Source organism: Megascapheus bottae, chromosome 34 (genome assembly GCF_031878675.1).
Source record: "Megascapheus bottae isolate mThoBot1 chromosome 34, mThoBot2.hap1, whole genome shotgun sequence".
NCBI classification, from domain to species: Eukaryota; Metazoa; Chordata; class Mammalia; order Rodentia; family Geomyidae; genus Megascapheus; species Megascapheus bottae.
Genome location: NC_143542.1, coordinates 3,720,631 through 3,745,871, shown reverse-complemented (window position 1 = coordinate 3,745,871; position 25,241 = coordinate 3,720,631). Strand labels below are relative to the sequence as shown.

At 53.9% G+C, this 25,241-nt stretch overlaps 4 protein-coding genes across 7 annotated transcripts in view; 2 read left to right on the top strand and 2 right to left on the bottom strand.

Moving 5' to 3' along the window:
• The window catches only part of Ptcd1 (pentatricopeptide repeat domain 1), a 31,193-nt gene extending 25,169 nt beyond the window's left edge, over nt 1-6,024 (top strand). For all 4 annotated transcript variants that reach the window (XM_090324243.1, XM_090324240.1, XM_090324239.1 and 1 more), the window contains 7 exons: nt 138-278; nt 930-1,148; nt 1,488-1,589; nt 3,144-3,851; nt 4,024-4,140; nt 4,658-4,840; nt 5,148-6,024. In XM_090324243.1, coding sequence (XP_090180369.1) covers nt 138-278; nt 930-1,148; nt 1,488-1,589; nt 3,144-3,851; nt 4,024-4,140; nt 4,658-4,840; nt 5,148-5,333 — 1,656 coding nt within the window. In that variant the 3' untranslated portion in view covers nt 5,334-6,024. The remainder of the gene's footprint in view (nt 1-137; nt 279-929; nt 1,149-1,487; nt 1,590-3,143; nt 3,852-4,023; nt 4,141-4,657; nt 4,841-5,147) is intronic.
• Nucleotides 5,604-13,204, bottom strand: Bud31 (BUD31 spliceosome associated protein). The gene is made up of 6 exons (XM_090324305.1): nt 13,096-13,204; nt 11,557-11,685; nt 10,255-10,377; nt 7,527-7,649; nt 6,663-6,829; nt 5,604-5,842 (listed from the first exon to the last, which is right to left on the bottom strand). The coding sequence occupies exons 3-6, from the start codon at nt 10,346-10,348 to the stop codon at nt 5,792-5,794; spliced, it is 435 nt and encodes a 144-aa protein (XP_090180431.1). The 5' UTR covers nt 10,349-10,377; nt 11,557-11,685; nt 13,096-13,204; the 3' UTR covers nt 5,604-5,791.
• Nucleotides 13,205-13,519: 315 nt separating this feature from the next.
• Nucleotides 13,520-22,502, top strand: Pdap1 (PDGFA associated protein 1). The gene is made up of 6 exons (XM_090324215.1): nt 13,520-13,617; nt 16,774-16,865; nt 17,499-17,606; nt 19,310-19,431; nt 20,859-21,010; nt 21,805-22,502. The coding sequence occupies exons 1-6, from the start codon at nt 13,605-13,607 to the stop codon at nt 21,861-21,863; spliced, it is 546 nt and encodes a 181-aa protein (XP_090180341.1). The 5' UTR covers nt 13,520-13,604; the 3' UTR covers nt 21,864-22,502.
• Nucleotides 22,503-23,617: 1,115 nt separating this feature from the next.
• The window catches only part of Arpc1b (actin related protein 2/3 complex subunit 1B), a 12,525-nt gene continuing 10,901 nt past the window's right edge, over nt 23,618-25,241 (bottom strand). Inside the window, exons 8-10 of the mRNA XM_090324213.1 lie at nt 25,054-25,241; nt 24,186-24,276; nt 23,618-23,931 (exon numbers count right to left, since the gene is read on the bottom strand). The exon at nt 25,054-25,241 is cut by the window's right edge and continues 18 nt beyond it. Coding sequence (XP_090180339.1) covers nt 23,893-23,931; nt 24,186-24,276; nt 25,054-25,241 — 318 coding nt within the window. The 3' untranslated portion in view covers nt 23,618-23,892. The remainder of the gene's footprint in view (nt 23,932-24,185; nt 24,277-25,053) is intronic.

Here is a 25,241-nt window from a genome sequence, read left to right as displayed (position 1 = left end):
CTGCTGTTTCAGTCCCTACCACTTCCTTGGCCTCAGGACCTTTGTACTGGCTCTCCCTGCCCCACCTTCCTTCCTCTGCTGAGCATGTTAGAGGCCATCCTGATTCCCTGCCCTGTCCATTTCCACCCTCCCCTTAGCTGGCCATGGCTCTGGACCTGTTTGAGAGGCAGATGCTGAAGGAGGAGAGACTGCAGCCGTTGGAGTACAACTACTCGGTGCTCATTGGTGGCTGTGGGCGTGTTGGCTACCTGAAGAAGGCCTTCAAGCTCTACAATGACGTGAGTGTGGGTGGTGGGCCCGGCAAGGCTCAGAGCTGAGCCTCGAAGGCCCACACAGAACCCAAGGGTGCTGCTCGGCAGAGTGGTACCTTGAGCCAATAACTTAGACTTCCGGGGCTCGCATTCACCGCTGTAAAATGCAGGTGAGCTCGGAGGCTTACGTGAAGTCACATGAAGCGGCTCACGCCTGTAAACCAAGCCACTCAGGAGCCTGAGATCTATGAAGATCATGACTCAGATCCAGCCTGGGCAAGAAAGAGCCTATGAGCCTCTTTTCTCCAGTAGTGAACCAGCAAAAAAAGCCACAATTAGAGCTGTGGCTCAGGTGGTAACCCTTGAATACAAAAGCTTAGGCCCCAATACTGGCATCCAAGAAAGAAAGGGAACAGCCTTGAGCACCTAACCTGCCTGGGACATGGTGTGCACTTCCCAGCACTTTTCTCTTCCCCTGTCCCGTGCGTTCCTCTTCTCTTTCCATCCCACTCCACCCAGCTTCCAAAGCTAGCTCTGTGGGCTCTCCTGAAGCCTGAAGCCAGCCCATGCGCTTGCCATGACCGGGGGGAGCTCAAAACAAAGTGGGGGGGGGCACTTCTCAATAATCAAGCAACAGCATGGTCTTAGAACGCCCCTCTATTTCGCCTGTCTGCACAGATGAAGAAGAGACAGCTGGAGCCCTCAGATGCCACGTACACAGCCCTGTTCAACGTTTGTGCTGAGTCCCCATGGAAGGACTCAGCCCTGCAGAGTGCCCTGAAGCTCCGACAACAGCTGCAGGCCAGAAGCTTCCAGCTCAACCTCAAAACCTACCACGCGCTGCTGAAGGTAGCGGCCAGGTGTGCGGACCTCAGGATGTGCCTGGATGTGTTCAAGGTGGGGAGCCGTCCGCTTTCCTGCTCCTCCCCTGAGGGTCTTAGGGCCTCCCTGGCGGGTGAGGATGTGGAGGGAGTGTCTCAGGACATACCCAAAGGGCCAGTGAGCACTACACCCCAGCTGTGGCAGATCCCCAGTCTTGGGGGACTGTGGGTAACGTATCCCGAGACTGCGTGACATGGCGTTTATTCTCGCTTGCTTCCATAGTTGGCCGGGATTGGCTGGGACACCCTCCATTCTGACTGCCTGGGTAGTCTTTGCACAGGCTCTGCCCAGGCTGGCTGGGAGTAAGGGGCCCCGCTGCTGGTTCACAGCCAGCCTGCCTTGCTCCCCACCTAGGAAATCATCCACAAGGGCCACTTGGTCACCTCGGAGACTTTCAGCTTCCTGCTCATGGGCTGCATCCAGGACAAGGAGACCGGCTTCCGCTATGCCCTGCAGGTCAGACCCTCCTGCCCCGCCTCCTGTGCACCTGCGCCTGCACTGGGGCGCAAAGTGGGGGTCCAACTTTGGCCCTCCCAGCAACCATCGTGGGGCACCTGGACCCCCCTTTTTGTAAACAGTAGGAAGCCAAGGTGTGCAGAGGGGCAGAGGCTCTGCCTCCTCCTCCTCCTCCTCCGCCCCTAGACTCACTGCTGCCTCCCGCAGCATCATCACTCACAGTGCAGACGCCTGAATCCCAGCCCAGGTACCTGCAGGCTCGCAACGTGCAGTCTCCTTCATTGCAGGATTGGTTGTGTTGGCATGGGTGCTGTTGCTGCTTCTGTGGCCTCTGTGTCATCCTCTGCATCTTAACATGTGCCACAGACCAGCAGTGGCCCCACCCCGACCTCCTGTCCTGTCCTCTCCCCAGCAAGCCCCCAACCAAAGTTCCCTGAGACCCCATAGCCACTTAGCCCCAGGACCGAGACTGAAGCTGATACGACACTAGAGCTGAGTCCCTATCACCACTGTGCGTCCCTTCCACATGTACACACTCACACACACTCACTCTCCCTGGCTGTATGGCTGCCAGATTGTTGCCATCCTCATGACCCTGCCCAGCGGGCAGGTGGAGCCTGGCCTGCTGCTCCCCTGGGGTGTGTGCCACTCCGGATGACAGTGCCGCCCTGGCCCCTGGTTCTGTGTAGTGGCTGGAGATGCGAGGCCCAGGCTGCAGCCTGGCCTTGCTCACTGCTGGCTCCTGGGCTTTGCCCTGCTCTGGCCTCCATCTGGCGATTCAAGTCTCAGAATGTGAGCCTCAGCCTTTGGGCCTAGGGTGGAGGCATGCAGTGGATCCTAGCCTGCAGCGTCAGCCTAGACTCGTGTAGTACCTAGCCTCTTTGGCCTCCGCTATCGTAGGGGCGGTGATGGGCCCCTCAGGTAGAGGGCTCTGTAGAGAGGGTAGAGGAACAATACTGGGAGCACGGTTTGGAGTGAACTTAAGGAAGGAGACGAGAGCTGCTGGAGTCTGCTGTTAGATACTTGTCAGGCAGAAACAAGCGAAAAGAAGTGGTTTACAACTGGGCGCCAGTGGCTCGTGCTTGCAATCCTAGCTACTTAGGAGGCTGAGATCTGAGGATCACAGTTCAAAACCAGCCCGGGCACTAAAGTTCATGAGACTCTTATCTTGAATTAACCACCAGAAAACCGGTAGTGTTGTGGCTCAAGAGTGCTAGCCTCGAGCGCCCAGGCCCAGAGTTCAAGCCCTACAACTGATTTAAAAAAAAAAAAAAGTTTTACTGTATTACTCGGGTGAATCTTGGAACTTGCACTCTCAAATGAGCCTCCCATCTTAGCCTCCTGAATGCCAGGACTGCAGACCCACCCCATTAAGCTTTTTGCTTCCTTCCCCGCACCTCCCCACCCCCATCCCCGCATTGGGTGGAGTTTAGCCTTGCACTGTACCATAAGGGTTTTCAATACGCTTGGCTTTGCCATCTGGCTCCTCACTCCCCTGCTGCTGGAGGCCTTGGCATGGTGGCTCGCTGAGCCCGTGTCTGGCTTTCCCCGCAGGTGTGGAGGCAGATGCTGCATCTGGGGCTCAAACCAGACCGGCAGAACTACAACTTACTCTTAGGGGCAGCTCGGGACTGTGGCCTGGGGGACCCAGCGGTGGCTTCCAGGCTCCTCCTGAGGCCCCAGGAAGAAATGGCTCTGCTCCAGCCCCCAGCACGCGGGCGGCGGCGGGCAGGAAAGAAGGGCCAGTCCAACTTAAGTGCTGGTATGGCAGCCAGACTCCATGCTGAGGCCCTGGAAAAGCAGCTGTTTCTGGAACCTTCTCAGGCACTAGAGGGGTCTCCAGAGCCTTGGGATGCCCAAGCTAGCAAAGCCCAGCCTGAGATGGAATCAAAGACACAGGCCGACCACCCAGCCGTCCTCGCCCCACTGGCCCTGAGGCCCCCTCCCTTGGAGCCAGAGGTCAACCTGCTGACTCCGGGGGCTGTCCCCTCAGCTGTGGTCTCCTTTGGGACTGTGGCCACCCCTGCTGACAGGCTGGCCTTGATTGGTGGCCTGGAAGGCTTCCTGGGCATGATGGCAGAGCACGGACTCCAGCCAGACATCAAAACCTTCACCCTACTGGCAGAGGTGGTGGAGCCCGGGAGCCCCGCAGAGGCCTCGCTGCTGAGCACACTGGACGCACACGGTGTAGAGGCCGACGTGACGTTCTTCAACACACTGCTGAGGAAGAAGAGCAAGTGGGGCGATCTGGAGGGGGCTAAGGTAGAGGGCTTGGCTGGGGGCGGGGCGGGTCCCAGGCTCTCTGATGAGCGTTCTCCCCTTCCTCTTGATCCTATTGGGGCCTCCCGTATCCCGTCCAGGGCTTCACTGCAGCACAAGGCCTGCCCTGGGCAGTGGGCCACAGAGGACAGAGCTGATACAGCTGTCTTCATAGGCTCTGCTGCCAGTCCTGGCAAAGCGAGGGATTGTCCCTGATCAGCGGACCTTCTGCAACCTGGCCATCGGGTGCTGCCAACGCAAGGATGGCCTGCAGCTGCTGGTAGACATGAAGGTGAGGGGGGCGGTGCCCCAGAGTGCGCGGGGTGAATGTTTTAGCAGTGAGGGGGTGCAGACCCTCCGCTCCCTTGGAGACCACGCGGAGTCTCTGTGGGACTTGGCACAGAAACAGGCAGTTTCCATATTGAAGACGGTGGTGTGTGGCAACCGCAGGGGAACCGGGTCAGCCCCAGTACCCGGGGGCCAGAGGCAGCTGTCACTGCCTGTTCTGATTCACATTCTGCCTGGCCCCCACTGGACCTTTGGTAAGTGCATTTCAGAAAGCAGGCGCTTTCTGGGTGCCCCATATGCCCCCCACATGGTCAGCCAAGGGCATCTCCTCCTCCAGAGTCACCACCACCACCTACCAGTCCCCAGGAAATGGCCAGAAGCAAGGCCCTGGCAGCTGCTGACCTTAGCAGCGGTCTTCTCCTGAGGCTTGCTGTCCTTTGGGGACGGCGAGTATTGCCTGGACTCCACGCTTCTTGCCCCCGGTGACTGATCCCTGCCCTCATACCCGTGTGCTGTTTCAGAAATCCCAGGTGACCCCCAACACCCACATCTACAGCACCCTCATCAATGCAGCCATCAAGAAGCTGGACTATGCCTATCTCATTGACATTCTGAAGGACATGCGGCAAAGCCAGGTTCCTGTGAACGAGGTGGTCATCCACCAACTGGAGTTTGCAGCCCAGTACCCCCCTACCTTTGACCAAGTATGTGTCCCCAACTGAGCATCGCTTCTTAGTCAGGGCCTCCCTGGCTCTGGCTTTCTGGGGTTATCCAGCAGCTTCTTGGAGAAGCTTCTCCCCTCCCCTGGAGACAGCTGTGTGGTCCCAGGATGGAGGCGCCTCAGGGTATAGGAATCCGGCTGACAACAGCTTTTCTGTCTCCCCCTGTAGGCTGCTAGGAGGCAGCAGGGAGCATAGCCAAGCCAGCCCATGGGATTTGGGTTGGGATTTGGGTTGGGATTTGGGTTGGCTGTGAGGCACAGTGACCCTGATGCCATCTTTCCTGTTACAGTACAAAGGAAAAAACACCTATTTGGAGAAGATCAATGGCTTCAGAGCCTACTATAAGCAGTGGTTGAAAGTGATGCCAGCAGAAGAGACCCCCCACCCTTGGCAGGAGTTCCAGACCAAGTCCCCAAAGGAAAGAGACAAGAGTGAGGACACTGGTGTGGACAGAGGCCATGAGGGGCAGCGGTGATGAGGCCAGGTGAGACCCTCTGCCCAAGTCAGGGGAGGAGCTACAGTGTCTCCGCACAGGCACCGACTGCACTAGTATGAGGACACATCTGGGGCCTCCCGTGCCCACATGGCAGCAGGGAAGAGTAGGTCTGGCCACCCCTGCTCAGGCCAGCCACGCCAGCACACTTGCTGACCTCACTGAGGAAGCATGCTCACCCCGGGCCACCTGGCACCTAACAAGGGGAAGCAAGGCCCCCGTGCATCGGCTTCCACAAAGAACCGCCAGGACCAGGAGGTGGAAAGGTTTATTTTACAAATCACAGCTGGTGGATGCCGAGGCTTCAGCTATGGCGGCCGCGCACAGATGGGGCCTGAGGCACTGCTCTGACAAGAGCTGATCCTAGGAAGAAGTGGCACAGCCGAAGGAACTGGCAAGGTTCAAGGTCCAGAATGGAGAAGGGCTCCGGGCCAGGGGCCTCAGCCGGAGCAGCCACGGCAGCCACAGTGCGTGCACTCGATGATTCGGCCCTGCAACAGAGTAAGGAAGGACACTGTGAGGCCGCGCCCCCCCCTGCACCTTTGGGAACCAGTAGGACATGCCCTGTGGGACACTGCCTGGAAACTTTCAAGAGTTCTAGAGGGAGTCACTTCCTGTGTGTATCTCATTGATGCAAAGTCACTGCTGGATAAAAAGAAATCTGTGTCTGTGTGCTTGTCTTATGGATGAGTCTTCCTGTGAGGAGCCTTGGGCCCCATGCTGGAAGAGTTGAGTGAGCGCCTCTTCTGGTGCGACCCAGTTAAACCCAATCATGACTCCATGCAGTCCAGAGGTGCTCACAGGGGAAGCCTTGGCCCGCCACTGTGTTTCAGCATGCCTGTGTGTGCATGTAGCCTGAGTGCAGCTGGGCCCCACACACAAGGGGCACCTGTGCTAAACCAGAGGTGAAAAGGCCACACTGGCCAGACCTCCAGCTGGGCCACACGCCTATCCCTCCTCTGCCTCTTTCAGCTGCATTTCAGATGGCCTGAAGACCTGAGCGCAGTAGCTGCACGTCAGCAGCAGTGGCGTATCGGCACCACTCCCGTGTGCATGGCCGAGCTGGAACATTAGTTCTAGCAGGAGGAATGCAGTAATGGTGACATGTAAGTGTCACTCAGGGCAGAAACGCTGAGCAGCCACATTTCTCTGGTGTTAGGAGGGGACTCAACACTGACCTAGGCACCCAATCTAGCATAGACCCCAAAGAGAGGGAAGTGTTCCCAGGACGGACAGACAAACTGCGTCCCAGACAAGCCTCTTGTCAGCACTCAGCAGGAAATAACATCTAATGGGGCTGTCCGGCATTACCACTTCCAGCTTGCTTTTGGGAACCCGGCAAATGCAGTTTGTTCCAAAATTGGTGTCTCGTGTCTGAATGCAGCGCAGACAGCACAAATTCTCATAGCCCTGCTTTTTCCACTTTGCAATCAGGTTCTTGTCCGCATAGCCTTCTTTAATGCAGTATTCATAGAGTTCTGCCAAGGAGATGGGCACAGCATCAGACCACAGTGTGACAAACCTACCTCCATCCTCTGTTAAAAATACCCCCCCCCCCTTCTTGGTTAGTCATGGGGCCTGAACTCAGGACCTGGGTGCCATCCCTAAGCAGGTTTCTTGCTCATGGCTGCTGCTCTACCCCTTTGAGCCCCAGCTGCACTTGTAGTTTTCAAGTGATAATTCTCAAGTCTCAGACTTTCCTGCCCAGACTAGCCTTGAACTGAAATCTTCAGATCTTGGCCTTCTGGGTAACTAGGATTATGGGCTTGAGCCACAGTGCCACTTGCAGCCTTTTTTTGTGTGTGATACTGAAGAATCGAACCCAGGACTTCATGCATGCTAGACAAGCACTCTACCACTAGGCCACACTCCCAGCAGAGTTTCCCATTTTTTTTTGGCCAGTCCTGGGGCTTGAACTCAGGTCCTGAGCACTGTCCTTGGGCTTTCTCAAGGATAGAGCTTACCACTTGAGCCACGGCACCACTTACGGCTTTTTCAACATATGTGGTACCGAGGAATTGAACCCAGGTCTTTGTGCATGCCAGGCAAGCAATCTATCACTAGGCCAAATTCGCGTCCCTTTTAATGGTAAGGACAAGAACAAGGTAACAAGTACAAGAAAATCATTCTGGAAGCTGTTCAAGTACAATAGGACAAGAAAGTTTAGCCACTTACCTCTGCTTATGGCTTTCCTCTTGTAAAACAGGTCAAAGATATAGCGTGTTTTTTGGTGGTGGATTCTGAAGATGGGCCAGAGAGATTCCACTTTCCTCTTCCCTTCATGAGGCTCTGTTTCAGCTGTGAAAAATATATTTTACAGTGGTGTGTTTAGCAGGGTCCAGGCAGTCTGCACATGAGGGAGGGTTTTGTAGACGTGGTAGAGCACCTGTCAACTGTGTGAGGTCCTGTCATTCCTCCCCAGGAATGCAAAAACCACAGAGTGCAGCTACATAATGCACTCTAACTCAGGATGGCCTCAAACTCTGGCTCCTCTGGCCTCAGCCTCCAAATACGGGATTCTAGGCAGGCTCTGAGGACAGCTTGGCTATTCCTCAAGAAGTTAAATGCAGTTACCCTGTGACCACCTAGCAGTTTCATTTCTAGGTACATAACAAAACAGAACTGGAAGTGTGCCCAGAGGCCCGGACCTGCATGTTCACAGAACCCAAAGGGTCGAAGGAACCCAAACAGCCTCCAGTGGAGGCATGGATAAACCAAGTGTGTCTTTCCCATACACTGGAGGGTTACTCAGCCAGAAAAGGAACGAGAACTCACTGACACATGCTACAAACAGCAGAGCACATTGAACACCTCTTCACAGGATTTTACCTGTATCTCAGTAAAATCGTGAAATGGAGGTTTTCAACAATGATGCTTAAGTCCTATTATTAGAGGACAATGGGGTCTGAAATCAGGATGCTTATCAACATCAGGAAAGCAAAGAAATGCCAGAGCGCCTGCTCTTAGAGAAAAATTGCCCAAGGAATATTTTTTCACAGGTAAAGAATACCATATACAAGGCAGGATTCCCAGGGTGGGTTCCCCTATACTGTTTAACACTGCCCCTTTGAAGAAGAAGCTGTAATTTTACTTTTGTGGTCATGGACTTGAACTCAGGACCTGAAAGCTGCCCTTAAGCTTTTTTTTTTCCCCTCTGTCAGCTGTGGACTTGAACTCAGGTCCTGAGTATTGTCCCTGAGCAATTCAGCTCAAGGCTACCGCCCCACAGTGCCACTTTCGTTTTCTGGTGGTTAATTGGCCATAAGAGTCTAATGGACTTTAGTGTCCAGGCCGGCTTTGAACTGTGATCCTCAGATCTCAGCCTCCTGAGTAGCTAGGATTATAGGTGTGAGCCACTGCACCTGGCTCCTTAAGCTATTTTGCTCTATTTTGCTCAAGGCTAGCTTTGCTACCACTGTTTTCTGGTGGTTAATTGGAGATAAGTCTCACAGAATTCCTGCCTGCCTTGGCTTTAAACCACGATCCTCAGATCTCAGTCTCCTGTAGCTATGATTACAGGTGTGTGCCACACCAGTACCCACCTGGAAGTTATAATTTTAACGAACTCTTTATTCCAGTATTCTTTTGTTTCCTTTATTATGACAAGAGCTGCTTGGAGGAAAAAACTATCATCCCACATTAACCTTGATTATTGTAACTTCCGTACACACAAGTTACCTTCTGCAGAGAAAACAAGAGACAAAGTAACAGGCCATCTAACTTAGCGATTACAGATGATTACAGTAAAACTCATAACCACAGTAATTAGCAATAATAACCACTTAAAGATGGGCGGAGTAGCTTACATCTAGAATCCTAGCTATTCACAAGGCTGAGATCTGGAGGAGAGCAGTTGGAAACCAGCCCTGGCAGAAAAGCCCAAGAAGTTCCATCTCCTATTAACCAGGAAAAATATCAAGCTGGAGGTGTCCAAAGCTGAGCTAGAGCGAGAGGCTCTGAGTTAATCCCCAGAACCAGCATGCACCACAACTTTAAAAAGTAATTCAAGTGCCCCACCATGATTTTAGTAGGGCAACAGATCTTTGTGTGCCTGATGAAATTTCCAGACCACAGCATATACATGGGTTCACAAAGTACAAGACTACACACCACTTAGAAGAGTTTAGAAAACTAAAATGATGCCAAGACCAAGGAATGAAGGAAACAGTGTCAAAGATGCAAAAACTGTGTGAAAAGAAAATGTTTCATAGAACATGAATGTGAAAGAGCACTCCAAGTAACGACATGATTCTAAATATCTAAAAAGCAAAAACGAAAAACTGAAGTACTAAATAATTATGGGTTGGCCATCTGACCTTTATTCCCTAAAGCTTTCAAGCTTTTCAAGTATTCAAGTTGTTCAAAAAACTTTGAGCCAGAGTTTGAGGGCCAGAGTTTGGCCTAGTGGTAGAGTGTTTACCTGGCATGCACGAAGCCCTGGATTTGAGTCCTTGGTATCACATACACAGAAAAAGCCAGACATGGTGCTGTGGCTCAAGTGATAGAGCGCTAGCCTTGAGCTGAAGAGCTCAAGAACAGCAGCCAACCCAAGAGTTCAAGCCACACTACCGACAAAAGAAAAGAAAAAAAAAAGAAAAAGCCTTTCAGGGCCGGGAGCATGGCCTAGTAGTAGAGGGCTCATCTAGCACGCACGAAGCCCTGGGTTAAATTCCTCAATAACCATACACAGAAAAAGCCAGAAACAGTGTTGTGGCTCAAGTGGCTAGCCTTGAGAAGCCTCAAGATAGTGCTCAGGCCCTGAGTTCAAGTCCCAAGACTTGAACCCAACTTTTGGAAAGCTTTTTCATTGACATGATGGTAGCATTTCCAGCGCGGAGGGTGCAGACCTGTCACTATAATGAGTTTATGCCCCTCCAGGAGGCACCTGCCCTTCCCTCCTCACCTTCTCTCATTTTCTGATCTAATTCATCCAGCGTCGGCTCAATCAACTCCCAGCCATCTGGGGGAGCTTTTCGGCTTCTTTTTACTTTAGGCATTTTCCCCCAGCAAGATAATTTTCAAGGATCTAGAGGGGGCAAAAAGCAATGGATTTGTTTGTGAGTTTCAAATTATCAAAAACCTTTACCCGCCACCATTTTTTGGTCCACATTGACTTGAGGATTGTAGCCACAGGAAGTAGTTCAGCATTCAGAGCACTTGGGTTTAAACTGAAGCCAGCGTAGGCAGGGAAAGTTCAAGAGACTTTCTATTTCCCAATATCCACCAAAAAGCCTGAAGTGGAGGTGGTGCAAGAGGTAGAGTCACAGTCTTGAGTGAAAAAGCTCAGGGACAGGGGCGGGAGCGTAGCCTACGTAAGAGTGCTCACCTAGCATGCAGGAAGCCCTGGGTTTGATTCCTCAGAAAAGCCAGAAGTGAGCTGGGCACTGTGGCTCATGCCTGTAATCCTAGCTACTCAGGAGGCTGAGATCTAAGGATCTGAGTTCAAAGCCAGCCCGGGTACTAAAGACCCTCAGAGACATCTATTGCCAATTAAAGAAAACTGGAATTGGGGCTGTGCCTCAAGGTGTAGGGTGATAGCCTTGAGCTGAAGAGTTCAGCCCACCAAAAAATTAAAAAAAAGTGGTGCAGGGCAATGGCTAACGCCTGTAATCCTAGCTACTCAGGAGGCTGAGATCTGAGGATCAAGATTCAAAGCCAGCCTGGGCACTGGGCCAGCCTGGAGATTATTATCTCCAATTAACTTTTAGAGAACAGGAAGTGGGGGTTGGCTCAAGGGTAGGGTAGTAGCCTTAAGCTGAAGAGCACAGGGACAGCACCCAGGCTAGTTGAAGTCATGACCCACAAAAAAAAAAAAAAAAAAAAAGTGGTACTGTGTCTTAAGTGACAGAGTGCTAGCCTTCAGCAAAAAGTGTTCAAGGACGGCGCGCAGGCCCTGAGTTCAAGCCCCAGGACTGGCAAAAAAAAAAAAAAAATTAAAAAGCTCAGGGGTAGCACCCTGGCCCTGAAGCTTCAGTACACACATACATACAGCCATACATATACGTGCACACGTGTGCATACATGCACACACACAGAAATTATGACAGAATATTTGCCATCAAGAGGTGAAATCTTAGTAATGAGATGGACAAACAAGATTACAAGCCTGAGGAAAATGACCATTAATTGTGAGGAGGACTAAAATTGAAGGAACTATTAGGAATTAAAGAGTTTAGGGAAAAAACAGCCAAAAATATCACAGTACCTTAAAAATCTTCCTAAGAGTACAACAGAAAGTTTTTCAGTATCAGCAGTAACAGATTTGAATTCTTGTCCAGCAAATTATTCTGTGACTTTGGAGAGACTGCTTTCCCCCTTTGGTCCGGAGTTTCACCTGCAAATTGAGGTCAGTATATTACCCAACTACTTAAGTCTCTTTTAGAATTAACAAACATGAAATCCAGCCAGTCCAAACCTAAATACCAAAGCACTTTTCTGGTTGTGGGTTTTTTTGGTTTTTTTTTGGTTGGTCGTGAGACTTGAACTTTGGGCTTGGGCACTGTCCCTGAGCTCTTCGTCTCAAGGCCACTATCCTACCCCTTAAGCCACAGTGCCTCTTCCAGTTTTCTGGTGGTTAACTGGTGATAAGAGTCTCATGGACTTTAGCGCCCCTTTAGCGCCTGGGCTGGCTTTGAACCATGATCCTCAGATCTCAAACTCCTGAGTAGCTAGGATTACAGGCATGAACCATTGCGCCTGGCTTTCAAATCACTTTTCAAACCACAGAGTTATTTCCTATGTGGCAAAACAAATTCAAGTTACCTCATCCCATTAAACACAGCAAACTCATCCTCCTCAAATCCACTCAATCCCTCCCACTGTAAGGTGCCAGATGTTTTTACAACGACCCTTGTCACAAACTCTCCGACTACAACTTTAAAAAAAAAAAACAAAAAACAAAGAATCCAGCTGGGTGCTGGTGGCTCACCCTTACACATCTAACTACTCGGGAGGCTGAGAGCTGAAGATCAAAGTTCAATGCCTGCCCAGACAGGAAAAGTCCCTAAGACTCTTATCCCCAGTTAACAACAAGAAGCCAGGAGCCGAGCTGTGTGTGGTTCGAGTGGTAGAGTGCAAGAGTGAGTGGGGGGGGGAGAGCTTAGGGACAGCACCCAGGTCTTAAGTTCAGGCTCTAATACTGTCACTCACTCACAGTCCTAGGAAGCAGCAGCAGCAGCAGCAGCAGCAAACACAGCTGGGATCGGGAAGCGTGGCGCTGAACGGGGCTGCTCCTGACCACCCAACACTCAAGGATCTCTGCAGGAGCCCCTGCCCTGAAGCTAGAGGTAGGTGGGGGATCCAGTCTAGACGCTCTCCGGTCCCGGAGCACCCCAGGACAACGACCCGCTTTCTGCTGATCGCCGATCAGCGGATCAAGATGGGGGCAGGAGCGCTACGCAGAACTAGAGGGGTGCTGGGTGGGGGGGGAGACCAGGGTAAGAGAGAGGAGGGGGGGAGGGAGCGCTGGCACCGGAGTTTTCCACACCCAACGCTGTCCACACAGATAAGCGTCCAGCAGGGAGCGGCGGGAGGAGACACGGGGAGAGCGAGGGAGCCCACATTCCCACACCCCCCGCCCCCCCGACGCCCCTCGGCATCCAGCCTCGTCGGCCCCGTGGCTCCGACCGCCCTCCAGGGCAGAGGACGCCGAAGCGACCGCCTCCCGCCCGAGCAGGTGCCCGGGGACGGCAGCGGGCACCGAGGACAACAAAACAAAACAAAAAACAAAGAAAAGAACCCTCACCAGACCCGGGCGCCGAGCCGCCGCTGTTCCTCTGACAGCTTCCGCTCTGCGGGCGCTCGACCAGACCCGGCCCTCGCGTCCCGCCCCCTGCTCTCGCGAGATCGCGTCGTCGTAGCTGTCCGCGGCGCTGCCTGATAGAATCCCGTCCTGGCGCTCTGCCCTCACTTCCGTCAGGGCCAGCCGTCAGGGCTACGCGTCTCCTCACACGGGGACACTGGGGGCCTGGTTGCCTAGCAGCGCGCTAGCCGGCCTGGATTCAGGCGACTGGCGGGGGCAGTCCGGGCCTCCGGTGAGGTCCTGATCTTCGCGGCGACTGCGGCGGCGGCGGCGGCGGCGGCGCGCGGCGAGGGGGGGGTGGGGTGGGGTAACTGAGCCGGGCGGAAGAAGTCGAACCCTAAGTGCTTCCGGTTCCGGTGTCAGTTCGAGGCGCCGCCGCCGACGCCGCAGTCGCCGACGCCGCAGTCGCCGCCGCCGCCGCCGCCGCTGCCGCCGCCGCCGTCGTAGCCGCGATGCCTAAAGGAGGTGAGGTGCGGGCGCACGTGGCCCGCGAGCCCGGAAGGGCGGCCGGGCCCGGGCTGTAGCCGTCGCCTCAGCCCGCGGGGCGGCGCGGAGGGCAGCGGTGGGCGCCAGCCGCGGGCCTCCCTGTCCAATTGTCCTCGTGGGGAGGGAAACCGAGGACCGAGCGGTGTAGAGGCCCCGGGCCGGGGTGGTAAGGAGCGGGAGCGGCCTCGACGCCTCCTGGCCCGGGTGCAGCGCCGGCGGCGGGCGCGCTCCTCCGGTCCTGGCCGAGGACGGGGCGGGGGGTGGGGGGCGGGTGGAGATCTGAAGTTTTCTTCCACTTTGTGAGAACGTCCGGGGACTGAGTCACCGCGTCCCGCGCCGGGCACGGCCGGGCCCGCCCGCCCCGCCGAGGGCTGGTGGTGCGGACGCCCTGGGGCTCCTGCCCGGCGTCCCCCCCACCCGCGTCTCCACGTTCTCGTTTACAAATGGGGGCAGTGACTGGGTCTCTACTTCATCATACGAGGCGTAAGCGACCGGATCCGGTACCAGGCCCCCCAGTGAACAGGAGCTGTTACTCCTCGTAGGGTTCTCGTAAGAGCCATAAAGTCCATGGCTTCTTAGTTACATCGTAGCCCGGCTTCCCGGCTTCTTTTCCCTTTTTATTTTTTAAATCCATACCTACTGTGGGCTTTGAACCCCAAGTACCTGCCCATCGAATTCGGTGCCTAGAGCACGTTGTTTAATCTCGTCCAGCTTATCGTCTGCCTCTTGAAAGTCTGGGATCTTAAGTCTTAGCTTGCCGAGTGGGGCCTACAGGTTATAAAATGACAGGGCCATCATAGGAGTGCCAGGCTTCTTAGCTGCTGGGACAGAACAGATGTTCAGTAACAACTGAACATCTTATTCATGTATTCCAGCCTATAGAAACATCTGCCCAGGGCTTTCTGAAACCTCATTTGCCTCCTGACTCTCCTACACCCAGAGATAGTGGGCTTTACAGAGCAAAATCTCTGTAACACTCAGTGAGAGTGGCTCTGTGCTGATTTTTTTTTTCTCCATCTGGGAGAGCCCATGCCTTGTGTGTTCCTGATGCCTTGTCTGTAAAAGGTGTGTGTGTGGGGGGGGGAGTGGGTTGGAGGTTACATTACAAAAGCAAGAATGAAATCATGGCTAAGTGGCTTGGTCTTTTGATTTGGGTTAAGCTTTTCTGACTAGCAGGGTCACCTTCCTTTTGTTAATGTGCTGGGAAAGCCAACCCAACATGAAGACGTTACAAGGATAAAATTCCCCAAGATCAAGACCAACTCTTTGTTCTCATTGTTCTACAAGAAGAATGTCTGATTAAAAATCCTCCACAGCTGGGTGTGGTAGCTTATGCCAGTAATCCTTATTACTCTGGAGGCTGAGATCTGAGGATCCAGGTAGAAAAGCCAGCCTAGCCACTAAAGGACCTCAAACTCTTTATCTCCAATTAATCTCTAGAAAGTGGGAAGTATGGCTTGGCTCTGGGGTAGGGCCCTACCTACTCTTGAGCTGAAGAGCAAGGGGATCACACCCAGGCCCAGGGGTGGTAGCCTTGAGCTGAAGAGCTCAGGGACAGCACTCAGGGCAAGTTCAAGCCCCATGACCCACCAAAAAAAAAAAAAAAAAAAAGCCTACTGCAGACCAGGCCAAGGCAGTGTCTGGAGTCAAGCTTAGGGTGAAAGCCTATCGAACCAGTTTAGTTGTTAACAGTTGCCTGGAATATTAAGAAAGGGTGTGAGATTATTTTTTCTAATGGCAAGTTTGATCTCTCACAATAGGTCTTTCATGACTGTAGATGGAGATACCCCTGGGAATGGAGGTAGTCATTAAAAGTGGGTGGTGTGGGCCATGCGCTGCCCAATTATAGCTCTGCAGCCGCTGTCTAGGAAATCAGAGGAGGCTAATAACTCTGCTACTGTCTCTGGAGTCCAGTGCTGCTCTGGCTGGCTAATTACAGATTCTCTTTTCATGGAAGGACTCTCTGGAAGTCAGGTGGGCTTTACTATCACCAGAGAGGATGCTGCCTTGCTGTCAAAGGATGTCAGATGGCTTTATCAAGGGTCATTTTGTGCTTACAGGCTCATAATATCACATGGACACTCTTCCTTAACCTTTGGTGGGTTGTCACTTTTTTACAGTGGTAGGGTTGGAACTCAGGACCTCACACTCTGATCAACTAACTCTTATCACTTGAACCACATCCCTGCTCTTTTTGCTTCGGTTACTTTTTTTTGGATAGGTCCTTGAATTTTAGGTAGGAGCTGGCCTTAGAGAGAGAGAGCATCTCACCTCAGATATAGTTGAGGTGACAGTTATATACCCCCACCCATCCAGTGTATTGGTTGAGATGGGGGGCAGGGTTTCATCAACTTTTTGCTGATATTGGCTTTGAACTGAAATATTTCCAATTGCCATCTCTGAGTACCTAGTCACAGTAGACTGTAGTTAGGTTTTATATTGTTTTGAGGGTTGTTTTCCTTAAGTTTTCTTACTGTAGTATACCACTAAGATGGATGTGAAGTATTTTATTCTCATTTGACATTTTCAGTAACTTGCTTATGTGGCCAGTGGTATGTGTTACCTTCACTCCAAATTCTCTATTGGAGAAAAAGGTGAAACTCTCAGAAATACATTTTTATATTGCTAATCCAGTGCCGGGCACCCCAGCATATGTTACTTTATGTCTGTGGCAGCCTGGTGAAGAGGGCACAGATGAGGAAACCAAAGCTCTAAGAGGTAGAGTGAGTGATTGCCTGGCATCACAAATGTAAGAGCTGAGCTTTGACTCCCAAGATGTGTCCCTTTTCCCCATTTCATCTTATAAGTCTATGCAATGCGGTCTTGCAGCATAGGCTACTAAGCATCCAGTGAGCCCGTGCCTGTGGCAGCATTACAAGTAAAAGTCCTGTGGTTGGGGTGGGAGGCAAGTTCTCCCAAGTGGACCCCCTAAAGGGTCATTCTGGGTCGTGTGTCGTCCCATGTTTTGATGGGAATCTGTATCTGCCAAGTTGTGGCACCAGGTGGAGTCCTTTGAACACTGGAGGGTAGGTGTGGGTCCTGTGTGAGGGTAGGTCAGCCATGCAGTGTGCGGGGGTGGGGGTGGAGTGGTCAGGGCAGCGCTTCCCTCTCCCTGAATTGCTGCTGTCTGGACAGGGAGAAAGGGGGGCCACAAAGGCCGGGCAAGGCAGTATACAAGCCCCGAGGAGATCGACGCCCAGCTCCAGGCTGAGAAGCAGAAGGCCAGGGTGAGTAGAAGCTTGTCCAGCCACTCCAGGGGCTCGGGGTAGTGTCTCCAGTATTGAACTCTTGAGTGAGAGCCAGCATGGGGAGGGGGAGGGAGAGCCACTATTGGGAGAGCATCCTGTGACTGCGTCAGGAATGAGGAGCTCTGCCTGCCTCCCAAGGGCCCTTCCCAGGGGCTCTTCCTCTCCCCGCCTCACACGCTCACACTCCCAGCATGCCACCTGTCTCCACAGGCACATAGGACTGCTTGCCAGACTTTCCGTGCCCCCAGAGTCTCATTCACTGCTCTGGCTTTGTTCAGTGTCACCTCTGGGACTTCCTGGTGCTGCCCCACCTCTGGTTCTTCTGACCTTGGGAGATAAACTTCTCATCCAGGCTGTCTAAGGTGTCTCCCAGGAGAGCAGGCCGCCTACAGCAGTGTGCGAGGCTAGCCTCAGCCGCTGCGCAGCATGGGTAGTTTACCCATCTGATGCTCTCCCACACCAGAAACCAGGGCTACGCAGTAGGACCCTTGCCATGCTTGGTTCCAGTTCCGGCAGTGAGACGTCAGGTTCCGTGTCTGAAGGGGCAGGACGGTTGCAGTGTTGGGGGGGCGCATTTTTAGTTCGAGCTCTTATTGTCCATTTTTGAAACAGGAAGAAGAGGAACAAGAAGAGGGTGGTGATGGGGCTGCAGGTGACCCCAAAAAGGAGAAGAAGTCTCTAGACTCGGATGAGAGTGAGGATGAAGATGATGAGCATCAGGTACTGAGCCCACGCGCCCGCTTTTCCAGGGGGTGAATTCCAGACAGGATGCAGTCAGGGTTGTGCGGTGATTTGGGGCTTTTGGTGCTCCTGAGTTTGGAACTCAAGGTCTCACGTTTGCTAGGCAGCAGCTCTGCAGCTGTGAGCCATCACTGCACACCTCGGGTCATCTTGCAGCGGAATTGTTTTATTTGTGATGAGTATTATGGACAAAACACTGACAGCAGGCAGGGGAATAATGTGGCAGTGAGCTGAGATACAGAGAGCAGGGCGGAGTCAGCCAGGGAAACTGGTGTGCGGAGATGTTGGCTAGGGCACGTGTGTGTGTGTGTGTGTGTGTGTGTGTGTGTGTGTGTGTGTGTGTGTGTGTGTGTGTGTGTGTGTGTGTGTGTGTGTGTGTTGGTACAGAAACGACCAGGTTTATTTGTAAATGATGGTTTTAGCTCCCCTGGAGAAGGGATCCAGGACATGAGAATGGGAAGTGTAAAATGGCAGCCCGAGGGACCGGGAGTTTGGCCTAGTGGTTAAAGTGCTTGCCTAGCATGCATGAAGACCCAGGTTCGATTCCTCAGTCCCACATCCATAGAAAAAAGCCAGAAGTTGCGCTGAGGCTCAAGTGGTAGAGCTCTAGCCTTGAGAAAGTCCAAGGACAGTGCTCAGACCCTGAGCTCAAGCCTAGGACTGGGGGGGTGGGGGGGGAATGGCTGCCCGAGGTGAGGAGAAAACTGGCTTGCTGTTGGGGGTCGCAGTGCCATGGAGAACAGTCACACTCAGGCCCTGTTTGCGGTCTGCTAGCAAGTGAGGAATCATAGACATGTTTGGGGTAAAGAGGAGCCAGCACAGGAAGGAGGACCTCAAGTTCATTCTACATGCCCTGTGCAGTTGGGGTGCCGAGGTGGCACGTGGAAGGCTTAGTCAGGTGATTGCTGTTAGGAAGCTGCCTTTGTGCCGGGTACCTTGGCTCACACCTGTAATCCACTTGAGGCTAAGAGGTTTAAAGGTTCAAAACCAGCCTGGACCCTAAAGAACTTGAGACTCTTACCTCCAATTAATCACTAGACTAGAAAATGAGAAGTGGGGCTGTGGGCTGAAGAGCCCAGAGTTCAAGTCCCACAACCTACAAAAAAAAAAAAAGGCGGGGGGTGGGGAAGCTGCCTTCTTGGTCAGTTGAGAAAAGCTAGGATGGACAGAACAGAATATTGTGCCCAGGCTTGCTGAATTGTGACAGATGTGTACAGCACACCCGCAGACTGTGATCCAGTGATCACATCCTTCCCGTCAGCCGAGGCAGCCAGGGTGGAGCTGGTCAGGAGCACACTTCTTCCTCTGTTCCCCCTGCCCTGGGGGGCACAGCCGCATGGAGCTTTGCTGGGAGCAGCGTCTAGAGGCTGCGCTTACAGTGGGGGAGCAGGGCTCTCGTGTGGAGGCCTCTGCACCTCTGATTTCCTCTTTCTTGGGCAAATTTTCGAGCCTGAGTTGCCAGTGTCACCTCTGAAGTTGGGGTGATAGTCCCCAGTGGCTGGGACTTGGCAGAGTAGACCCCCCCCTTTCACCCCCGCTCCAGCCCCCTGGCTGGTGAAGTACTACTAAGTGCCGTGCCGCTGGGAGACTTGCCCTGGCGCCCTTTGGGCTGGGGGTGGAGACCTCGAGCTTTGGAGAGAGTGGCCGGCGTGGGCTCCTGAACTTCTTGTTTTTTGTCGCAGCAAAAGCGCAAAGGCGTGGAAGGGCTCATTGACATCGAGAACCCCAACCGGGTGGCACAAACAACCAAAAAGGTCACACAACTGGATCTGGAAGGGCCAAAGGAGCTCTCAAGGAGAGAACGGTAATGTTACAGGGCAGGCCTTGTGGCCCGAGCACACAGGTGGAGCCTGAGGTGCCTGGTAATTGAGTGGGGGCCAAGCAGTGTCACTGTTCCATCTCATTTCTCCCCCCCCCAAAAAAAAAAGCCCAGTGTGGTGGCTCACACCTGTCATCCTAGCTACTGAGAAGGCTGAGATCTGAGGATCAAAGTTCAAAGCCAGCCTGGGCACAAAAGGACTTGAGACTCCTAGCTCCAGTTAACCTCTACAAAACAGGAAGTGGGGCTTGGCTCAAGGTAGGGCAGTAGCCTTGAGCTGAAGAGCTCAGGGACAGCGCCTAGGCTGAGTTCAAGCCCCATGAACCACAAAAGAAAAAAAAAATCCAGGCACCAGTGACTTGTGGTTGAGATCAAGTTCTGATTGCCTGAAACGTGGTCAGTCCTGGCAAGACGTCCCTTGACTTTCTGCAAGGGGAGGGGGGGGTGGCTGAGTGGTGCTCTACCTCCAGCCCAGTGACTTGTTGGCCGCCAGGTGACAGGGTAAAGGCTACTTGGCAAAGTGGCCCCGATGCCTCTCCTGCTCAGCCTGCTAGGGCTTCAGCCCTGGTCCTCTAGGTCCTGGGTGCGCTGAGGAGTTTGTCTGAAAACTGCAGTGAGGGCCATGAGCTCAGGGCATATTGGGGAGCAGAGGACTCCTCCATCCTTATCCCCCCATCAGCATGCCTGGAAACTGTCAGAAACCTAGCAGCTCAGCCTCTGGGGTCTCCCCTGGTTCTGCCACCTTGCCCTAAGCAGCCTCGGACTAGCCACTGCCCTTTGGGGCCTCAGTGTCCTCTCCAATGCCCTACGGATCCTTTGCTTCCTGCCCAGCAGAGGCCATGCAAGGCCAACCCCTGCTGGAGGCTGGGCTGCTGAGGGGCCCGCCTGGGACCCTCACGCCAGGACAGCCTTGCCCCTTCCTGGGGGCCAACTCGGATGAAGTGTTGCTCTCCTCACCGGGTCCACATGTGTTGGCTTCTGCATGAGGTGTAGACAAGACCCTGGGGTGGCCAAGTTTCTTGCCCATTCCAGCCGAGCCTTGGCCTGGGATTGTAAGAGGTCCTTCCCTGGCTCCTCTGTGGCCCTCCCTCCCTGCCCCCTCACCATGTGGGCACTTCAGTCTGTGGTTTCCGGTGGCTTTATCCTCTTGGTCATCTTCCCTTGGTTTGCGGTATCCCCCCATTTGTTTTAGTGTGGCTACCATACTCTATAGACATGATGCCCTCTGCCCCCCGAGACCTGCAAGCCAGCCAGGCTCTGTCCTGTCTCAGGTGTTTGCCATTTGGGCCTGTTCCTTCTGCTTGTCTGGTGGTGTGCAGATCCAGGGCCTCTTCTGCAGCTTTATTTTGGCTCTCAGGACCCAACTCAGCTGCTCATGGCTGACACCCTGTGACACCATTTTATCCAAACAGAGAAGAGATTGAGAAGCAGAAAGCAAAAGAGCGCTACATGAAAATGCACTTAGCTGGGAAGACAGAGCAGGCCAAAGCTGACCTTGCCCGGCTGGCCATCATCCGGAAGCAGCGGGAGGAAGCAGCGAGGAAGAAGGAAGAAGAGCGGAAAGGTAAGGCCAGGATACTCTGTGCTTGGGGGTGGGGGGTGCAGAGAATGTCCATTGTGTGGCCTGTCCATCATGGGAGGTGGACAGGGACTCTAGGAGAAACCAGCAGGCTGTGGAGTGTGGGTGGGTGCTCAGTGGAACTCGGTCCTTGGAAGTTAGTAATCCCGCCGTCCCTAGCAGCTAGTAGGAAGAGCATCAGTACGCATGCTTAATATTGGAAGTCCCACTGAGGCCCCTGGTGCCAATGAAACCAGGCAGCCCGTAGCCACCACCATGAGTCCCTGGGCCGGACACAACCCAGCAGAGGGGCTGGGAAGGTTGCTTAGAGGTAGAGGGCTTTCCTAGCGATCATGAAGCCCTCAGTACCACATACACAGAAAAAGCCACAAGTGGCCCAAGTGCTAGAGTACTAGCCTTGAGCAAAAGAAGTTCAGGCCTTGAGTTCAAGCCCCAGGACCAGCCTTCCCTGTGGGTGTGTGCAGGCGGGTCTGCGGCTTTCCAGAAGCATTTGTTCCCATCTGTGTCCCTGAGGCTGGGGCAGCCCTGGGCACAGTCACCCTGCTGGAGACATCGCACCTCAGCTCCCAGTTCCCATCCCGCAGGCATGGGGTCGTTGCTCCTGCCGTGCGGCCCTGTGGGGAGGAGGCACTCCAGGGTTCTGCACTGGAGCTTGAAGCTTTGGTCTCCTGTCTGCTGGCGGAGCTTTGTCCTCCGAGACCTGGAGTTCCGGAGATTCTGGGGGGCATGGCAAGTCACTCCTCTGTTCTAACTCCCGCCCTTCTCCTTCTGCTCCTCAGCAAAAGACGATGCGACTTTGTCAGGAAAGCGAATGCAGTCGCTGTCCCTCAATAAGTAAGCTGGCCTACAGGAGGAGATGCCAGGGAACCGGGCCGTGCCGTCAGGACCTCTGCTGCGTCTCGCCACCCTGTGCCCTGGCGCCGCTGCAGCAGCCCCTCATGGCCGCCAGCCCCCGGCCTGGGGCCTCCTTCATCGTGGCACAGAAATTGCGGGGCTGTGGGGGGAGGGGCAGCTGCTATCTTTGTGACAGAAAGATGCAGGACAGCATTTCATATGTAACCATTTGAATGTTTTTGCTGTTTTTAGAATTCAGAACCCTGGTTGGGGGTGCTGGGAGGTGGGGTAACAAGAGCTTCCGTTTGTCCAGTAGAGTGCACGTCGGAGCAGGGCGCAGGCAGCTCCTGTGGATCTGCAGCAGCCAGCCCCAGTCTGTTGCTGGGTCTCATGCGGGGCTGTTGTCTGGAGCCTGCATATCTGGGTCCCCAAGGGTCTTGGTTTGCCCCTGGCCAATCTCATCCCACCAAGGCCGTCTCTGCCTCTCCCCACCCTGTTCCACCCATTTGGCCAGGGCTAGCGCCCATTTTTACCTACCCATGAATCATTTCAAGAACCTCTAGTTCCCGTGCAGCACCAAGGCAGAACATGCTCCATAAATTCAACTTGTATATTTGGCAGATTAAAGTTGACATTATCGTAAGCCATGTTGCAGTTGTCTTGGGTGCTGGGGAAACCTGTGCAGTAGCACAAGCAGGGCTGTGGGGCCTGGCTGGCAGAGGAGGCCGGAAAAGAGCTCTGACGTCATGAGCAGGACAAGTCTAGCCCTGCAGAGGCTGGAGCAACACGAGACCTTTATCTTCTGGCCTTGAGGTGCCCCCTAGTGGTAAGAGCCTGGTTCTATGAGCTTAGAGCAGGGCTTGGGAGGTAGAGCCACCTGTGGATTGTGCCCGGAGTCCCACACCAGTCCTGCCCTCCTCTACCTAAGCACATGGTCCTTAGAGGCTGACACGCCCGTGGCTTATTCATCAGATAAAATTCCACCACTAAGAAGTCTTTATAATTCATTACTTAGATTAAAAGATGGTTAGGTCACCTGGGCACTGTAGTTAATGCCTATAATCCTAGCTACTCAGGAGGCTGAGATCTGAGGACAGCCCAAGCACTAAAGACAGTGAAGCTCTTATCTCCAATTAACCACTAGGAAACCAGAAGTGGTACTGTAGCTCAAGGGAGATAAGGCGGTAGCCTTGAGCTGAAGAGCTCAGGGACAGTGCTCACAGTTCAAGCTCCATGACCCACCCCCAAAAATAATGATTAGGTGAAGAGGTACCCAAATCTGCAATTTTATTTTGCCAGTCCTGGGGCTAGAACTCAGCCTGAGCACTATCTTTGGGCTTTCTCAAGATTAGAGCACTTCCACTTGAGCCACAGCACATTTCCAGCTTTTTTCTATGTATCTGCTACTGAGGAACCCCGGTCTTTGTGCATGCTAGGCAAGCACTCTACCACTAGGCCAAACTCCCAGCCCAAAAATCTGCAATATTTTAAAAAGTCAAGGCTACCCTCTAGGAACAGAAAACAGGAAAAAGATCATAGCTGAAAAATCATGGACACGTATCAATACCCAACTGCCCGTGCAAGTGTTTCCATCAAAATCCAGAACTAGGGCTGGGATGTAGCAGCTTGCCTAGTGAGTGTGATGTCCACCAAAAGCACGCCCTGAGGATATCTGTTCTGCCAGCTTAGGTGCTGCCCAAGGCTGACTGCAGGGACTGCTCACCAAGCCGGGGCATACACCAACCTTCCAGACACAGCCACGCCACACCTGCACATTTATTACCTCCCTTCTGAAGCAGCTCATGACCAGCACTGTGCTTTAGGAGCATTTTCACAATAAAGGCAAACATTGAAGAGAAAGGCACAAGTTTTTGAAGTACGTAAGAAAAGCCCCACCTCCCTGTGGGGACTCATACTGGTACCTAGAAGCATTCAGCAAAGCCACCCTCAGTCTCCCTGTCCCCTGGTCCCCCTGTCCCCTGGTCCCTTGCGTAGCAGCATGGGTGGAGCAAGGACAGCGTTCCTCCCACAGCTCACTTGATCTTCAGGTCCTTCAAGGCCGACTCCAAGCTCTGCAAGGAGGCAAAATGGACAAGCAGACTCAGCTGGCCTGCAGACGCCCCCTGCCATAGTCCTTGCCTGTTCCCTCTAAACCCCAGCACGGGACACGGCAGACTTGTTTGAATTACGATCTAGAGGCTCAAAGGTCAAGGTTTCTCCCGCTCCTCCCAACCCAGTACTTTTCTCCTGTAAAGATTCCCGGCAGGAGGAGTGAGGAAATCAGTCCTGGAGCCTGGCAGGAAGTGGGGCTTGCAGCAGGCCTCACCTTCACATCCCAGATGCTCATGCCACCATCCATGCCTGTCGTGCAGAACTGGGAGCACTTAGCCTTGCCACCACTCAGGACGGAGATCTGGCTGTAGAGAGGATGAAGGGTTTGGAGGTCAGCCTTCTGCCTGTCTCAGACCAACATGGGATGTGCCAGGTGGGGGGGGAGCTGCCTGTGAATCACACTTCCCAGGCTGCTTTGGGGAGGAACAGACTTGTGCCAGGAGAGGATGGCCCCGGGCCCATGGAACACAACTCTGAGGCCTGGACAGGGAGGAGGGACACGTGTGTTTAGGGGATATATAAAGTACCACTTGTGTCCCTGGCCAGAGGGAAAGGCTAGAAATGGATCTATTAGGACGTAATGCCTGACTGAAGAGTTCTGCCATGAGGTGTTTGGTGTACAGAAGACATTATTAGATCAAGCAGGACTCGGGGCTTGCCTAGCAGAATGTGCTCGATCTGAATTTTTTTTTCCCATTGGCAGTTGGGGTATTTTGGAGGCTTCTGTCCCACCCTGAGTCTTGTGGAGGCTGTGTCAGGACTCTTGGTTCAGAAGCAAATTGGCCCTGACAATAGGCGGCTCACAGTAGCATCTGTTCAAGGTCCAGCCACCGCATACACGAAGCACCACTGCTCGGCATCGTTTTGTGCCATTTTGGTGGAACCTCGCCTCTGGCAGCTGAGGAGCCTCTTGGCATGAAGGCCTGAATTCTTCCACACCAGAATCCACAGTCCAGCCTGGGTGAGGCCCCGCCCTCCAGAAGCTCCGCCCCGCCCAGCTCTGAAGCCAATGAGCAGCCCAGGCCACGCCCCCTCCGCTCGTGGGGCGGGGCCGCACCCGCCCGAGCCCCGCCCACCCGCACCTGACGCTGTTCTTGTGCAGCGAGTCCAGGCCCGCGCCGGCGCCCGCGCCGCCCTCCGAGCTCGCCTTCTTGTCCAGGCTCTGGAAGCGCTCGCGGGCCGTCATGCCGCGCTGCGCGCTCTGCTTGGGCACATCCAGCCGCCCGCCGAAGCTCAGCGACCCCGAGGCGCTGTCATAGGTAAACAGCAC

Bases quoted from the DNA above. Each gene is read 5' to 3' on its own strand.
- Bud31 (XM_090324305.1), bottom strand. From the start codon at position 10,348: ATGCCTAAAGTAAAAAGAAGCCGAAAAGCTCCCCCAGATGGCTGGGAG. The intron at 6,830-7,526 runs GTAAGTGGCTAA...TCTCCTTGGCAG, and splicing joins GAGGAAAGCCATAAGCAGAG to AACTCTATGAATACTGCATT. The intron at 5,843-6,662 runs GTAATGCCGGAC...ACTCTGTTGCAG, and splicing joins CCAAAAGCAAGCTGGAAGTG to GGCCGAATCATCGAGTGCAC.
- Pdap1 (XM_090324215.1), top strand. The intron at 17,607-19,309 runs GTACTGAGCCCA...TTTTTGTCGCAG, and splicing joins ATGAAGATGATGAGCATCAG to CAAAAGCGCAAAGGCGTGGA. The intron at 19,432-20,858 runs GTAATGTTACAG...TTATCCAAACAG, and splicing joins GAGCTCTCAAGGAGAGAACG to AGAAGAGATTGAGAAGCAGA.